This window comes from Capsicum annuum, chromosome 3, assembly GCF_002878395.1.
Source record: "Capsicum annuum cultivar UCD-10X-F1 chromosome 3, UCD10Xv1.1, whole genome shotgun sequence".
NCBI classification, from domain to species: Eukaryota; Viridiplantae; Streptophyta; class Magnoliopsida; order Solanales; family Solanaceae; genus Capsicum; species Capsicum annuum.
Genome location: NC_061113.1, coordinates 213,826,889 through 213,845,247, shown reverse-complemented (window position 1 = coordinate 213,845,247; position 18,359 = coordinate 213,826,889). Strand labels below are relative to the sequence as shown.

At 37.3% G+C, this 18,359-nt stretch overlaps 1 protein-coding gene across 4 annotated transcripts; it reads right to left on the bottom strand.

Annotated features, from left to right (window-relative positions):
* Positions 1 to 334: 334 nt before the first annotated feature.
* Positions 335 to 15,390, bottom strand: LOC107858890 (O-glucosyltransferase rumi homolog). Of its 4 annotated transcripts, none has more exons than XM_016703695.2 (6): positions 14,094 to 15,390; positions 2,764 to 3,362; positions 2,479 to 2,671; positions 2,079 to 2,143; positions 1,748 to 1,958; positions 335 to 974 (listed from the first exon to the last, which is right to left on the bottom strand). In XM_016703695.2, exons 1-6 carry the CDS (start codon positions 14,205 to 14,207, stop codon positions 612 to 614), a joined length of 1,545 nt encoding a protein of 514 aa, XP_016559181.2. In that variant the 5' UTR covers positions 14,208 to 15,390; the 3' UTR covers positions 335 to 611. The 4 variants fall into 4 exon arrangements, with proteins under 4 accessions (XP_016559181.2, XP_016559180.2, XP_047265316.1 ...); XM_016703694.2 differs by lacking the exon at positions 14,094 to 15,390 and adding an exon at positions 4,354 to 5,501; XM_047409360.1 differs by lacking the exon at positions 14,094 to 15,390 and adding an exon at positions 4,924 to 5,198.
* Positions 15,391 to 18,359: the final 2,969 nt, after the last annotated feature.

Here is an 18,359-nt window from a genome sequence, read left to right as displayed (position 1 = left end):
GATTAGGAAATTTGGGACGGATAATTTGAGACGGAGAGAGTATATAACACTGAAAAAGTAGGAGTGGGCCCCGTCGCGTGTTTACACGCATGGCTTCTTATTTGGTTTATATTGACACATCAGCAATTGGGATAATGGGACTCCCAAGATTGAGTGTGTAGGTAAAATTTCGACTAAAGGTTGGAGATAATACTCCATTTTCTCTAAAAGCTAATTTGACAAAGTTGGATTTTTGAAAGAGAAATAAGTTGAGTGATTATGGAGACCAATAACCGAAAATTGAGTGACTGACTATTCAAGCGTTTAACTTCATTATTAGCTGCCATAGAAGTTGTAGAAGAACTAACTAAAACCAGATACCATTGTGTTCCCTTAATTTGAGCATTGTCACAGTACTGCTAATGAATATATTTACAAATATCCACATAAAGACAAAATGTCAAAACATCGTCCCTGAATTATTTCCCCCTAACAAATATGTTATCCCAACACCAAGACTTATCGTTCGTTCTCCATCATAGTGCAAGATGATTCATACAAGAGACTAGCTAAAAAATTATACCTCGCTTGTACGTGTAAACAATTGAGTAAAAAAGAAAAACCTAAAATCCTCATTGTTGTTTGCTTTTGTTCTTCCAGTATTGTTGTTCCCAAGAGTCAACTTGTTTTATTGAGTTTTCTTTTGTATCAAGAATAGAGTGAAGACCTGCTGGACCAAAGGGAGGTGGCATGCTGCAAGGTATCGCGTCAGATGGGCCTTCAACCATAGATTCCAACATGAACTTCTTTGTCAGTCCTTCAGCTGGGCATGCCATTGCCTCTGAACATAGTTCAACTGCTTTTCGAGGTACAGTGGGCTTGTATTTCAAGAGCTTTGCATACTCACTCAAGAGATGGAACATGTAATCGTACACATAATCCATTTTGAGTTGGTCTTGAATGAAATCGCTTGCTGCCTTACCAATCGCCTGTGCCTATTTTTTTCACCAAAGACGTACTCAGACACACAAAAAACATGGTGGCATAAAAATTCTCTCTGATTCATCTCATATTCTATCGTGTAAATGCAGAATTAGTGGTAGAAGTCAATGTATGTCATTAGTGGGTGCAGAGTTAACGTTCTGCATGAACATTTAATTTCTCAGCTATCCACAGCCTTTTAAAAGCCTCTTGCATAAATACAAGGTAAGGCTACGTGTACAATAGATCCTTGTGGTCGGGCCGTTCCCCGGATGCTGCACATAGTGGGAGCTTTGGTGCACCGGGCTGCCCTTTAACATTTATGTTCTCACCACCGATTCCGTTGCACTTCTGCAATTATGTATTCAAGCTTAGTATTCATTGAATTTTTAATGATTTCTCACATGTATTTGTGCTCTTCAGTTGAACCAGCCAGAACTACATTGCATCCGCCTTTGAGTTAGCTAGATTTCTCACATCCTCACAAGGGAGTAGTTTAATGGGCACTAAACTTGAACGGTAGGAGGATATGCACAATGATGTATTTTTAACATCTAAGTATGGTCATTTTGTTTTAAACTAAACATTGGCTTGATAAAACTTACGCCACAAATACTTTCCTTGTTTTCTAAGCCACATTAAGATGATCAGGTGCATCAACTATTTCTACTGACCATTTTACAGAACAATGCCAGTAAGAAGGTGAAAGATGATTTTATCAATCTGACGTTTCAGCTTTTCAAGTGAATTGACAGTCAAACGTGAAAATAGAGTTGGAGTCGATTACCTCTTGTTTATGAATATTCCCCCAGTCAACAGCATGCTTGATTGATCGGCATTTGTCATTGTCTTTTACGGGCCAGTAATGTTGCAGTGGCATCAAACCTCTGGTGTAGAAATCGTAGTAGTGGGGTTTTACAAGTAATGTAACAGAATCACAGGCCAGAATATATTTTTCACTCACGGACCATGCAGATCCTTCTACATAAATCTTGTATCTGACATAATTGCATGGGGAATAAAAGAGAAAAATAGAACAACATTAGATAATTAACAAACACGGACATGATAATGAAAAATAAAGTCATACCAATAAGAAAAACAACTTCATTTTGTACCTGTGGATGCACTGACTGGCTAAGTCTGATTGCTTGTAACCTTGCTTCTGTTCTTGAACCCAGTCCTACATATATTTTATAGATTCATCACTTAAATTTCTTTTACATTCTACATTTCCTACTATCACTAATCATGTTATTATCCTCACTAGAGCAGGGATCCTGATAAGCCAGATTACAGAACTGCAGTGAAGATGACGGACATGTACCACATACAGTGACCGCACCAATAATATTAATATTATGAAGTACCTGAAGATAATTTCGGCTAATGCTAAACTGAAGAGTTTTTTTTTTTCACTTTTTTTTGTTATAAATGGTAGCATATAGGGTCATGAGGGATTTGTATTTTCTGACAAGCAACAACAAACATGATTACATATGTCATAGAATGAGATACCTGAGCATATACACGTGCACTCCAGTCCTGCTTTTCTGAAACGTTGCACTTGAGCAGATCCATCCTGGTTTTGGCAACAACAGGATTGCCTTTCCAATATGCATATGGTTCCCTGTCGGTCCATTTTATCTTCTCGTTTCCTCTCTTTAAGTCCTTTGACAAAGTCTCCCAAGGCTTTATATTAATCTCTGGCCTAAACAATGTTTTTGGAACAAAAAAAGAAGGTTCACTAAAACTGCTTAATTATCAAATCAATATGTGCATGCAAAAAAGTAAAGTTTGTACCATCCCCAGAATGACCAGTCTGGAAAAACAATATCCAAACTGCTATCATTTCCACAGTATCGGAACAGAGGTGGAGGAGCAGGAGCCTTAGGGTGGCGATAGAATTCAGTCTTAATAACTGGCCAGTCAACGCAGTCAAACATCAGGTCCAAATCAGGCACTTTACCAGGGTACCTCCGTAACATTTGTAAAATGCCCCATAATGTAAATGTGTCTCTGCTTTGAAATGCCTTCCGATAGGTCTCGACATACGCTCTTCCATTCACTATCACCAACCGAAAATCTGCCGTCCTTCTGGCTCGCATCACCATTTCTTTGGTGATTCCTGTTTCTCTCCAAGGCCATAGGTCGTCGTAGATCCAGCGGAAGTAATCTGGACATGTAGGCGAAGGAGATGATGTAGAATCTTGATTTTGATCTGTGAACTTTGACGGATAGTAAGAAGCAGGACAAGTCCTTGTAAGGTTCCCAAATGTACAATTTAATTGGATTTCCAGTTTCTTTTGGGGCTGTTTTGAGACTGCTGGGGTTGTAGAGCTGAGATTGTGGTGTGTTGTGGGAGTTAATATTGTCTTTCGTAGAGAATATCCTGCAACTGGCTGTCAAATTGGAAGAACAAAACCATTAGCCTAATAAGAAGATGCATTGATTCACACTGCAGACAAGAATAAGATATGAATACTGAACAGTATTGAGACATGGTGTCATGCACGCAACATACATGATCGTGGGCGCTTTATACAGCAATTAAGTACCTATAATTACAAGGGTGAAGCTGTGAAGGAACAAGACGATCAAGAGTAGGTGAAGTTGTTTCAGATTGGCTCATAATCCCCAGTTTTTGTTACTATAGGCTATACCAGCTCCCAAATGTAGCTTAATAAGTAATAGTCCAACTTTTTTCCTCTTCTGGTCTAGCATGGTTACCAGAAAAACTGACTTGAGAGCAGACGTAAAACTTACTTTTGCAACTAAAGATTGCTTAACTATCCATCTAGTCTTGTATTGTTTCACGCGAAATTTTGTGGTGAGACTACTTTTCCTAATCTCTCCAACCAATTGACCACTAAAAGCAAACGTGATATGAACAAAGTGAGGGAGCATTTGCCTTGCAAAGATAACATCACAATCATATCTCCTAAATAGAAAATGACCATCATTCATAATGAGTTAACCCAATATGAAAAAATGAAACAGAAAGTGGATCAAAATCTTTTAGAATAGGATTTTCCTTTTGTTCTTCTGCCAAATATTTCCTCGTTTCGCGGTTGTTTTGTAGCAACTAATGGGATTAGGCTCCTCTCTACTGTCTCCGTTCTCCTAAATTCTTAGAAAATGTACTTGCAATTTTTTTGAAACAATACCATTAAACCTGTATTACATCATTTTATCCAAATGTAGTGACTGGTTTATTATCACATGCCATCAAAAATTACAACGTTTAAAACAGTTAAAAGTGCATTTAGAATTATCAAAAACTTTTTCAGCTCAAATGAACAGTTTCTAACGAAGGGAGGTAAACTAAATATACTACAGTAAAAAGGTGCATCATCAAGAAACAACTGGTTGACCCCCATGAGTACAACTAACCTGCCGCCGGTCACCACGGCAATACCGCCGAAACCACCTGACCCATGCGTAGAAATGGAAATCGAGAAGGCCCCAGCGACCTCCTTCAAGAACATTCTCCTCAATTAACAGAAGGAAATCAATCATTCTTATAGCATCTATGACGGCCAACCCATCGAACTACAGGAGTTGGAAGACGATGTAATCGAGTTTTTAGAAGCAGAAAAGCTAAGGATCTACGAACCATGGAGTCATTCAGTAATCATCAAATTATTCAAAAAGAAATTAACCCACGCCTATCTCCGAAATAAGCTCATTGATATTTGGAAACTCCAGGAGAATCTAGTTCTCATTGACCTGGGGAATGACGACTTCGTTGCAAAATTCACACTTCAGGAAAGCGTTGAAAGGGTCCTAAATGAAGGGCCCTGGTTCATTACGGGCAATTTCCTCACAATACGCAGATGGGAACCAAACTGTCTCCCAGAAAGCCATTCACACCCACAGCGCAATATGGGTAAGGCTCCCGCAATTACCGACTGAATTTTATGACCAAGCAATCCTTGAAAAAGTTGGAAGGAAACTGGGTACCTTGTTGAAAATAGACACGTGTACCTCGACCACGCTGCGCGGGATGTATGCACGGATATGTGTACAAGTCCCACTAGAGCAACTCGTCAAAACCCACGTTACCATCGGCTCCCCCAAACAGACGGTGGTCTATGAAGGGGAAAACATCCTTTGCACGAACTGTGGAAGATTAAGGCACACAAGGGGCTGCCAATCCGCCCCAACTACCACATCAACTGATCCCCCCACTACATCCACTGGTATAGACAGCCCAGGATCGCCCACCAGCGAATGGAGCGTGGTTACATTTCCTAAGCGATCTCATACCCGAACATGGAAGCCCAGGCCCAGGCCCAAACCCAGGTAAATATCTTCAACAAGAATACAAGTATATTCTCTGACCCTCCTTTGGCCCAACATAATAGTGACCAATAACAACACTTGGGTCCTGGCCCAAAGTCCCTCCTCAATCAGCTCAACATCAGCCCAATAGAAGGACAAGGACAGATAAGAGGAAAGCCACCTCAATTGGGCCACAAATCCCAAACCCTGACCACCCGGGTACTTTACACACAAGCTCCTCGGGCAAAGAGCCAACCAACATACCTTTTACCATTAACACCACCAATAAATTTAAATCCCTAGAAATCCCCTTAGTGAGTAAATGCGATGGGGCTACTAGGCCCCTTCCCCTCCATAAACCTGCCTCTGCACCTCATCGGAGACTCCATCAGTCTCTACCGATACTGTAACTCCCCATGAAAATTACTCCGCCCTTGCACTAAGTAATAATGAGAGCAATATGATTGAAGTGACCGAAAAAGTCACTTCAATTAACTCCACTGCTATTATTACTAATGCTGGCTTGCAACAATGGCCAGAAAAATCTACCCTTAACTCCTCTCCCACAGAAACCAACTCCTCCACAAGCTGCTCCAATGGAACTAAACATAGACTAGAATGCCCAACCATCACTGGTCTTCATCTCTGGTCTTCATCTCCGCACCAGCTCCACCAAACAGAGTGCCAACCTCTTGGATGAAACTCGCACTACAAGGAGCCCACCTACAATTCCAAGCAAAGGTGGGGGAGCAGAAAGTCATCCTTGTTCTTGAAACAGATCTCATACCCAAACATGGAAGCCCAAGCCCAGGCCCAAACCCAGGTAAAAATCTTCAACAAGAATACAAGTATATTCTCTGACCGTCCTTTGGCCCAACATAATAGCGACCAATACCAACACTTGGGTCCTGGCCCAAAGTCCCTCCTTAATCAGCTCAACATCAGCCCAATAGAAGGACAGATAAGAGGAAATCCACCTCAATTGGTCCACAAATCCCAAACCCTGACCACCCAGGTACTTTACACACAAACTCCTTGGGCAAAGAGCCAACCAACATACCCTTTACCTTTAACACCACCAATAAATATAAATTTAAATCCCTGGAAATCCCCTTAGTGAGTAAATGCGATGGGCCACTAGGCCCCTTCCCCTCCATAGACCTGCCTCTAACATCTCATCGGAGACTCCATCAGTCTCTACCGATACTGTAACTCCCCATGAAAATTACTCCGTCCTTGTACTGAGTAATAATGAGAGCAACACGATTGAAGTGACCGAAAAAGTCACTTCAATTAACTCCACTGCTATTATTACTAATGCTGGCTTGCAACAATGGCCAGAAAAATCTACCCTTATCTCCTCTCCCACAGAAACCGACTCCTTCACAAGCTACTCCAATGGAACTAAACACAGACCAGAATGCCCAACCACCACAACCACCACTGGTCTTCATCTCCGCACCAACTCCACTAAACAGAGTGCCAACCTCTTGGATGGAACTCGCACTACAAGGAGCCCACCTACAATTCCAAGCAAAGGTGGGGGAGCAGAAAGTCATCCTTGTTCTTCAGGACCCTGCTTACCAAGCCCAAATAGCCAAGGAATCCCTAGACCAGGCAGTGTTGGGGATGAGAAACCAAGTTTGGCAACAGACCGTGCTTTGTGCGCAACTATCCCAAAGCTCGATCCACAACTCACTAGGAGAACTCAACAACCCAAAGTCCCAAACATTTGCGTCTCTACATTTCTTCCCCATGGAGACCTACATGCCAAGCTCCCAAGCGATAACATTCATCCCCAAGCCCCCTCGACGAATGCCCAAGTGCCCCAAACACTAGAGGCAGAAGGCCAAGGAAGCACAAGCGCATCCTCCTCGAAACTCAAAAATAGAGCAACGAGGAGATAGAGTGCCTAGTACTTTTTGGGGAGCCAAGCTTAGACATCTTAGCCCTAGATAAACCTCTCAAGAGAAAGTTCAACGAGTCATTCAGTGCAACTACTTTGGTATACCTCCCACAAGAGAGGAAGTTGTTCTCTCTGACTCTGAGGACCAGAAGCAGCCCCATTCCCTGGCAATGCTTCTGGAGCCGATCAACATGACCTTGGATCCCCCAGATGGACAAAGAGAAGGAACCAGTGACACATGTCCCCCTCAAACTACTCCAATGAATATCATGATATGGAACACGAGGGGGGCCAACTAACTTTAGACTCTAATGTGATGCTATGCTTAAGCTTCACCGTCCTGCTATGCTTGTCCTCCTTAAGAATAAGATGTTTGAGCACAAGAACCTCATTAATGCACTTAGATATGACGCCTAAGTCCAATCTGCTGCTAATGACTTCACTGGAGGACTTGTTTTTATGTGGCATCCTGAGCGCGTACAACTGGACAACTTCACTGTCATAGCCCAGGGCATCCATGCCATTATCAAGGTAACCTCTGTCACTAGGGCTGGCTGATGGGAGGAGACTTTAATGAAATGCTCCTAGCAAAGGTGAAATTAGGTGGTTTAAGTATTAGTAACAACAGGACCTCCTTTTTTAAAGATTGCCTTGATATCTGTGGTATGATAGACTTAGGTTTTAAAGGGTGCAAATACACTTGGACCAATAAAAGATACAAAAACATAAATAGTTTTATCTTTAAAAGGCTAGATAGGTATGTCGCAAATACTTGTTGGATAAATCATTTTCTAGAGGCCACTGTCAGACACCTACCTCGAACAAAGTCTGACCACTGTCCCATGCTGCTCAGTCTTACCAACTCCCCTTTTACACCACAGACAAACCATTTAGGTTTGAACCCATGTGGTGTACCTATCCAGACTTCTCAAATATTATAAAGATCAGGTTCAGGGCCCATAATTGCCTTGACGAGGCAATCCACTTTTTCCAAAAAAAGGTCACCTCCTGGAATAGGAATACTTTTGGGAACATCTTCCACAAAATCAAAAGGATCTTGGCTAGTCTTGATGGCATGTAAAAGTCCAAACACTACCATACTAGTGCTTATCTTCAGAACCTGGAAAAAGACCTCCTCTGTGAGTATAACAGCATGCTCCAGTTAGAGGAGGACTTCTAGATGGTTAGAGCCAGAATAAAGTGGCTCTCAGATGGGGATGCCAACAAAAAATTCTTCCAAGGAAAAACAAAATTTGCTTCCTTAAAGATAATGTTGGGAACATCATCACTGATAAAAATGACATCATTGACCACATCTCTACCTTCTACCACCAACTCTACACCACCAATCACATCAGCAGTGCCATCTCAGCACACCCTGATCAAGATGCCACTAACACCATGTCCCCCAGTCTGAGGTCCACCCTCAATAGCCCCCTTAGAGACACTGAGATCTTCAAAGCTCTGAGGGGATTCAAACCCCTTAAAGCACCTGGCCTGATGGCCTCCACCCCCTCTTTTTCCAGAAATATTAGGACATTGTAGGTGATGCCACTAAGTCCTTTTGCTATAAGGTGTTTGATGAAGCCAAGATCTCAAAAGAGGTCAACAAGACCCTCATATGCCTTATCCCCAAATGTCCTAATGCCTCTTCCATCAAGAATTGTAGGTCCATCAGCATTTGCAACATTTCTTATAAGTTCATCACCAAAATCATTGTCAACAAAATAAAATTCATCCTTGTCTCTATCATAAGCCCTACTCAAGCTAGCTTCTTAGCTAATAGGAGAGCCTCTGATAATGCTATCATTGTCCAAGAGTATGTATCTCACCTTAGAAAAATGAGGGGCATATATCATAACATGATCCTAAAATTTGACCTAGAGAAAGCCTTTGATAGGATGGAATGGTCCTTTATCCACAACTCCCTCTAGTTCTTCAACTTTCCCACACTAGCTCTATCTCCATCCTTGTCAATGGGAGCAGCAACCCCCCCGCACCCCTACCATAGGTATTAGACAGAGGATCTTATATCTCCCTACTTGTTCATCATCTGCATGAAAAGACTGTCTTGAGACATTGACAGTCAAGTAGCTTGCAAAAGCTGGACCCCTTTTTCTATTACCACTGGTGACCCAAAAATTTTCCACGTATTTTTTGCGGACGACCTCACTTTGTTTGCTAGAGCTGACAGGGACAGCTGCAATGCAATCCTCTCCACCCTCTCCAACTCTAGCAAAGTCTCCGGGCAGAAAATTAACAAAGCTAAGTCCAAGGACTTCTTCTCCCGCAATAACTCTCGCCAAAATGCTTTTATTTGCTCCACCTCCCTGAGCATTGACAGGAGCACTGAGTTTGGTAAATACCTTGGCTTTCCCATCTTCCATAAATCACCTACTAATGCTGACTTTCAGCCTATCATTGTAATATATCCAGTCAACTTGCTGGCTGGAAGTAAAAAATCCTCAACATGATAGGCAGAACTGTTCTTGCCAAATCTATCCTCAGCAGTATGCCCACCCACGTAATGCAGTACATCAGTATCCCAAGCAAAGTCCTTCACACTGTAGATAAAATCCAAAGGGACTTCATCTGGGGATCTGAGGCTGGTAGGAATCCACTTCTAAATTGGGACACCCTGACTAAAAGCAAGCATCAGGAGGGCCTTGGACTCCAAAAAACTGATTTGAAGAATAGAGCCCTCCATGCTAGCCTGGCGTGGAGGTTGGCCACCAACCCCTCATCCCTCTGGGGAAGAATCCTCACCACCAAATACCAAAGGGCCAGTAGAAACACCTCTACTAACAGGGTAGTGTCCAGAACCTGGAAGATTATCCAACAGGGGCGGAGAGAGTGTTTTAAAAGGATGACTTGGCATGCCAATAAGGGGAACAGAGCTAACTCTATTCGGATAAATGGATTCCCCACATGCAGGCCATTGGGGACCTCATTCATTCATGGGCCTCTTCCTGAAAATGGTGATAATGTAATTGTTGACTCTTCGCTTTTTTCCACAGGCTGGAACCTCTCTAGCATACACTTTGAACTCTCTCAACATCTCATCCACTGTATAAAGGATGCCCTTGCTCATGCCAATGCCAACAAGGAAGACACAATGTATTGGAGCAAGACTCCAAATAGCAGGTTCACTACCAGTAGTGTCTATAAATCCATTGCAGAGGAAGAGACTACTCAACCCTCTGACTATGCCCAATATGGAAACTCCCTACCCCCAACACAATGAAGACCTTCATGTGGCTTTTTTGCCATGGCAGGCTACCTACCAAGCAATATATTCATATACCACCAACTCTAATTGCCCCCTTTGTGATCACCCCACTGAAAACCTTGACCACATCTTCCTTAAATGTCCCAACCTTAATCATAGCTCCAACCCCCATCAATTCAACTGGGAGTACTCTACCTTAAGCTATGCCATCATGGCTTGAAAACAGGTCAAAAAGCAGAAGTACAATGCTCACCTTAACTGGGAATACCTGTTTCCTCAAAGCCTTTAGGCTATTTGGCTAAGAAGGAATGAAAACCTCTTCAACAACAAGAAGGACCCAGTAGAATGGAGGCATGCCCTCAACATGGCCACAGAATTCTACATACTTGTCCAAAACCTAAAGAAAGCCACTAGAAGAACAACCACCATCTATGTCAAGTAGGAACCCCCGGACAAAGGAATCTTTATGCTGAATACAGATGGAGTTGTGCACTCTAACACGGGCAGAGGGGGTCTAGGAAGAGTTATAAGGGATTACAAAAGAGATTGAGTTGTAAGCTTTATGGACTGTGCACCCCTTACCACCCCTCTCCAGGCTAAAATAAAAGTTATGTTATAGGGGCTGTGAGTGGCTAAGTCCCTCAACAGTAAGCCCCTACAACTGTGATCTGACTCAATGGAACTTGCCCATGTGATGGAACAAGGACATGACCTCTACACTAACATTATATGTGAGTACAGGTACCTAATGCAAGAACTCGGAGCAACCGTTGCCAAACACATCTTCAGGGAGCAAAATAAAGTGACGGATGCCTTGGCAAAGAAAGGCAGCTGGACGCAGGTTGGAGCACCTTGTGTTTTGTCATCTCCACCTGTGAATGTAGTAGCTCTAGTAGAAGCAGACAAAAAGGGTGATGTATTTGCAAGAACAGTAAAACTTACTAATTTTGACCTACGAGGCAGGGTTGTGGCCTCTGCTACTAATCCCATCCCCCGTACTTTGGCTGGAGTCTTAGCTCCAATAACTACTACTTTGGTTTAAGTTGCTAATATAATCCCTATTACATATATATATATATATATATATACACACACACTACAGTAAGTACGCAAGTGACGAGAAAAAATTAGATTCCTTCTTTAACTTGGAAATGTTATGTAATCACTGTGTTGATATTACAAACTCAGCGGTTCATTGTTAAGTTAAATTGGGACTAGAGGTGACATAGGATGAAATTACACCAACTAGGCTAATTTGGTGAACTAGGGTTCCCTACATTACCAACCCTATTACTGCAAACTCCTAATAAATGTCAACTATTACTGAAATCTGGCTAGGCTAAGCTAGGTCCAACTCCAAGTTGTTGCTCAGTGCAATCCAAATTCCCAATTACTCCTTTTTAGTTTATATCAAACTGTTTCTTTTTTCAGTTTGTTTGAAGAATATAGTCTCTTTTTAAATTTAGAACAATTTAGTTCCTTTTTATAAAAAAAAACTAAAGTGACAAATTTTTATAGGTACACAAATATATTTTAAGATTATGAATTTTAAAATCTCATAACCCATCAAGAAAAACATATATAGTGTAATTCCACAAGTGGAATTTGCAGAGAATAATGTGTACGTAACTTTATTTCTATCTTGTGAAAGTAGAGAGGTTATTTCATAGAAAAGAAAAATACAGTAGTGAAGTCATGCTAAGCATAATTGAAAAGATATCACTAGCAACAACACATAATACGATAATTGAATTAAAAAAACATGTACTAGTAAAATCGAAACTGACAAGGGAGATTAGCCAATGTTTGATTGCCTACCAACCTTCTATTTCTATCTTAATCAATGACTTTCTGTTGAGCATATTTAAGCGAATTATCTGTGGCAAGTTTAATTAGTTAAAGCAATATTCTGTTAGCTTAGCGGTAAGGAAGTTACTTAGGAGTAGTGCACTGATTCGAGTAGATGACATGCTGTATTCATCCTTGGAGCAAAATATCTCTATATATTAGCTTTAGCTTCTCTGTAAGTAGTGGTAGTTAGATTGAATGAGATTTAACATTTTTCACTCTTCAAGATTCTTCCTTTCTCTCTGTGATCTCTCATTGTTGCACGAGCTTCCATTAATGAAGCTTCTTAACACATTCAGATCTTCTTATTTAAGGATCACATCTTTGATAAATTACAAGTGTGCCATGTCTTCCGGTAGGCTTAACATTGTTTCTATCATAACTCCGAGTCAAATCAAGTAAAAATAATATAAATTGAAACCATAGGAGTCTAAATAAATAATTAATTAGTAACAATTCACCTAACACACTATCTCTAAAAGAAGAAAAAGGATGACCATGGAGAAGCAAAGAGAAGAAAAATTGAAGTAGGACACGTGCATTTGTAAAGCTTTGGCAACAGAAGTGAGAATTCGTAATACTAGCACACAAAAATGCCACGTAAACTTAAACAACAAACACTTGGCGTAATTTTCACAGGAAAATTGTCTTATTGTCGTTGTCTCATTATGATTTTTAATTGACTTTTTTAAAGACTTAAAGGACCGCACTAAGGCTGGGTAAAATACAAAGCCGCCGCTAGTTTGCCCAATTTTCATTCATTGCATTTTCAATAATGTCAGACAGCTTATCATGCTCAACTCTCTTTTGGTAAAAAAAAAAAAAAAAGTGTCTTTTGGGTGTCAGATTTGAATTATACAAGTTCAAAGGTAATCTCATGCTGTTGTTATAACACTAAATGTAGAATTTTTTTTTTTTTAATTTATAATGTAAAAATACTCATGAATATCTCATGATAGAATAAAAAATCAAATTTAAATTGTTCCTAAAAGAATATTATTCAAACAAGTTTTTAGAAAAATGTGTCCCAGACCAAGTGAGAAACCGAAGGAGTATCTGGTTACAGTTGAAACGTTCTTTAGGGATGAATATTATATTAAAAGCCTGTTTGAATTTACTTGCAAGTGTTTTTTAAAATCAAAATAGAGTTTAAGCACTTTTTTTTTTAGTGTTTAGATAAAATAAAAAAGTGCTTCTAAACCCTTTTTTTGAGCCAAATGATAACAATAAACAAAAAGGTATGAATTAAAACTCCTTAATTTATGACTTTGCTTGTGTAAACCATAAGCTACGCCATATAGCCCATCCACACACGTGCTGTAAGTTTCCATGCAGTATCAAGCTTATAATAATAAAAACAAAGAAAGAAGAACATCATTCTTTTTGTTAAGGTGATAAAAATGAAGAAATGGTCAAAAAAAAAAAAGATCTTGAATATAACTCCAAGAGCAGCTGGTGCATTAAAGCTATCTCTATATGCAGTATTCGAAAAAGAGTTCCATCATAAGAGTTTATCGTACACAGCCTTTTCTTGCATTTTTGCAAGAGGCTTTTGCAAGATTTAAACCCGTGACCAACCTCTTGGTCACATGACAAAAACTTTACCAGTTCATCTTGAATATAACTCTTTAACACTAAAAGCTATCTCATGGGAAAAGATTGTCCAAATCTATACCAGTTCATCTTGAATATAACTCTTTAACACTAAAAGCTATCTCATGGGAAAAGATTGTCCAAATCTATGTAAGGACTCCAATATTTCCTCGTTCCACTGATGTGAGACTCAACAAAGGTAACAAAATATAGTTAAAGTAACTAGAGAAGGACACAACAAATAATATTCAAAATTAAGGAAAATGAACTTACATTAAAGTCGAAGGAAGAGTGGAGCAAACGTGTGGAGAAGATAGCTCCGACGAAGAGAAGAAGGGTGACGAAGATTGTTAATGAAGATCTCAATGTAGTCGCCTTGTTCGCCATTAATGAACAAATTGTCTTTATCCAAAGTCCACAAAATGCCCAATAAGCTTAATAACACTTGTCAACATAAACATACAACTTGTTGCATGCACCGCCAATACACCTGTCCACTTCAATGTTGAATTTATATATGTAGCTGCCAATTTTTTCTTCTATATTAAATGTTAATTGTCAATTTACACCAAACTCTCTACTTTTTTCCTTTCTAGCTAGGTTTGAAAGCAATTCACAAGACTTTGGGATTGAGGTGTCGCACTTAAAACGGCATTTGAATTTTGGTAAATATAGACCCCTCTATATATTCCTATTGGCCTAGAAATAATAAGAGAAAGATATATGGAGAAATTTGATGATGTACTATTTTTTGACTTTTCATACCTACGGCATGTGATCAGAAAGTTAACTGGTTCAAGTCATTGACGCTGCCTGACCTTTTATGAATATGGTGGTATGCAATCAGGAAGTTACGAGTTGAAACATGGAAGCAGATTTTGCACAAATATAGCGTAAGACGCATATAGTAAATATTTGTGATCCGGCCGTTTTCTGGACCCGCTTTAGCTTACTTGTTTTTTTTTTGGGAATTTTTTGGAATTCGCGAGTTTATACACTAGTAGTGTACATCAACAGAGTCATTAATATAACATATGAATTAAGGATACTGGAGAGGAAGAGGAGGAAATCAATTTACAGTAGGAAAATGCAAAATGGAAACACAACCTAAGGACAATATGAAGAATAATGTGAAGTTTGAGGTGGGGGTATAAAGATCTCGTGGTGCTTGCCTGAGCTGGCTGTTCCTGCATGCAGTAATTAGTAGTAATTAATATGCTGCAAATCAAGTGATCCTTAAGGAACAAAGTGAAAAGTAGAAACAGAGTTGAAGAGGTTCTTTCGGGAAAAAGTTGAAATTTTTAGACAATTATACGAAAGATACTGTGTAAAGTAGAGGGTGGCATGGAAATCCTGGTGGTGGTGGCAGAGGCTATTTGTGCGCACACGATAAGATGTTGCAATTCAGGGGGCTCTTGTCCTTTTATTTGCAAGTACAAGTAAAATGGTAGTCATGTTTTTGAGGAGCAATTTCTGGAATTGCTTATAGTGGGGTATAGCTGGCTGTAACAAACAGTATGTAGGTGGCAAAATTTCAATGGTAATGGTTTTTGAAGTGATTGCAGTTTTTCTTTAGCAAGGCTGTGGGGTTAACTAACATGTGAATTAGTCATCATGGAAATTTTACAGCATAAAATAAAATATTTTAAACTAAATTATTAAATTTATTATTTTCTTATATACTATTAACTAAGAAAATAGAGTCAGATGAATAAGATAGGAAGTAATATTCTATAAATTCTTCCCTCTTTTTTTAAGCATCCGAGAAATTCCCACTTCGTGTGAGGTATTTTAGAGCTCTTGCTTCATTTAATCAAATTTTAGTTCCGTACGTCGTGTTGCTGCAAATTAATGACAATATTAAATTGGAATTTAAAATTTCTATCAAACATTATCCCGCAATTTACTGAAATGTGATCGTTACGCCACCTCTCGTAAATAGTGTGTCGTATACTTATTTTAAGGGTATCTTGTTGTATGTTTTTCATTGCTCTCAATAATCAAATATCTCCCTTAATTCAAATATTATTTCTTCCATTTGAATTTGTGTGTATTATTTTTCTTTTTAATTTATTTTAAATATAAAATTTCTCTTTTTTTTTTTTAAATAATTTTTTAGTTCTAACTTTTCACATAATATGTTTAATATCACAAAATTAAGAGATTGTTTGGATTGATTTTTAAAAATAATTTATAATCTAAAAATCATAAGCTGTGAATATCCAATTTTTTGCTTTTAACTTTTCCAACCTTAAGAAAAATGTTTTAAAATATCTTTTTTTATCTTTTTCAAACACTCCAAAAAATAAAAATAAAATTAAACATCAAAAACACATAAAATAAGTTAATTCAAATATCATCTAAAAAAAATATTTAGATAAATTCTATACATCACAAGATTCAAAAAATTTATATATTTTTTAAAATTCTTCGTCAAATCAAATCGAACAAATAAATTGCAATACATCCTTACTAGTTTTTCAAAACTAACATGTTACAAAGGTTGAGGACTTTTAAAATCAAAGTTTTTATTTTTATTTTTTAATTTTCTTTCTAGCTCTATCTTACATATCTAGATTTGAACATAATTTAGATAAGTACTCTTTATATCATAACTTTTAAATATCTTGATACCTTTCATATAATTTTAATTTTAATTTTATATATAACAGATTAAAAATCATAAAATTAAGAGATATTTTGATACATTTTATATAATTTTAATGTGAAATAATAAGATTGAAATATTTTTTTTACTTTCTAAAACTTCATATTAAATTAAAATTTTAAAAATAAATTGAAAAAAATAAAATAATTTTTTAAATAAAGTGTCAAATTAACAAGTACAATTAAAATAAAATCTAGAGAGTACTTCAACAAAGATAAATATTTGGTAATGAAATACTGCTCTTTTAAGTCAAACAAGTCACATGGCAATGTTTTAAAAGTTTAGATTCAATTATTGTGCACTAACTTCAACGGACGGCCTAAAAAAGGCCAAAGTAGGACGACAGATTAACACAAAATATTACTAAATAAACAAGTTTGGCTAACTTGAAATTTAATTGTGATCACCTATTACTCTTATCGACCACATGTTTTTCTGTTTCAAAATAATTGATTCTTTTTAATTTAATATTTGTTTTTATAAAAATGCTTTCTCCATATCAAATTATTCATTCTAAATTTTTAAATTTAATTTCTCATTTTACTTATCTTTTTTATTAATTAAGAAAAGACAAATTTTTTTCTATATTTTACCCTTTACATTAATTACTTTTTTTTTCAAATTAAAATATAAACATCATTTAGTAGAGGTACTATGATAAATTAGGCATGTTATTAATTATTTTTCTTAATCAATGTATCATCTCAATTTGTGACGGATAATTTAAAACGGAGAAAATATTTATTAAAAATTTATTTTATCAAATTAATCTTACTAATTATACTTTAAAAATATTAATTTAAGTAAATATATTTTATTTAATTATTTAATATTGAGGATAGTATGAAAAAATAAAATAAAATCTTTTTAATTTAATTAAAAAATAATTAAATTAAAATAAATATTTTAAAGAAAAAAATCAACTGAAATAAAAAAGAGAAAATAGTACATTGTAGTCACGAGTCAACTTCACAGATGGAGTCAAAATTCTTAGTTTATTAGTTCAAAAATAAGCAAGTGAATTCATATATAACTCACTAATTATGTATAACAAAATAAACTAAAATCATCATTGTTGTTCGCTTTTGTTCTTCCAGAGTTCCAGTACTTTTGTTCCCATGAGTCAACTTGTTTTATTGATTTTTCTATTGTATCAAGAATAGAAATAGAATGAACATCTGCAGGACTAAACGGGGGTGGCATGCTGCAAGGTATCGTGCCTGATGGGCCTTCAACCAGTGCCGGCTCTTGCATAAAGCAAGTAGGCAGCGGCTTTACGGCCCAAACATTTGAAGACCTTATTTTTCAATAATAATAGAATATTATATATATATATATATATATATATTGAGTATTTAAAATAAAAAATATATTTTGTTAATAAAAAATTTTAAAATAAGTTTGAACAATTTGAGTGTATGAAAAATATTTATATTTTATTTAGTGATAAAAAATTGAGAGCATTATAAAATAAAATTATAAAAAAGTTATTTATTTAACCATAAAAATTTGTTAAAACATAATAGTCACTCATATTATATTGTTAATTTAGATTAAATAAAAATTGACCTCTCATCAAAGTTGAGCTTTAGACCTCAAACTTTGACTTTAGACCTCAAACTTCATTGAGCCGTACCTGCCTTCAGCCATAGATTATAACATGAATTTCTTTTGTGATTCCTTCAGCTGGGCATGCCATTGCCTCTGAACACAAACACAAATGCTCCCTCTAAAAAAATAGCGTATTGAAAAAAACTTGAAATAAATACTAAAAGAAAGAACATAAGATTTAACATGATTTGAATTAGAATGATCCTATATCCATCAGAGAATAACTATCTTTATATTCTTAAAGAAAGAGTTCCCAAATA

What these genes read in the sequence shown, in the direction of transcription:
- LOC107858890 (XM_016703694.2), bottom strand. Translation starts at nt 4,479, where the DNA reads ATGATTGATTTCCTTCTGTTAATTGAGGAGAATGTTCTTGAAGGAGGT. An exon ending in GCCGTGGTGACCGGCGGCAG is followed by an intron (nt 3,363 to 4,353) that starts GTTAGTTGTACT and finishes CCAATTTGACAG; the next exon opens with CCAGTTGCAGGATATTCTCT. An exon ending in GTGCACGTGTATATGCTCAG is followed by an intron (nt 2,144 to 2,478) that starts GTATCTCATTCT and finishes AAATATATGTAG; the next exon opens with GACTGGGTTCAAGAACAGAA.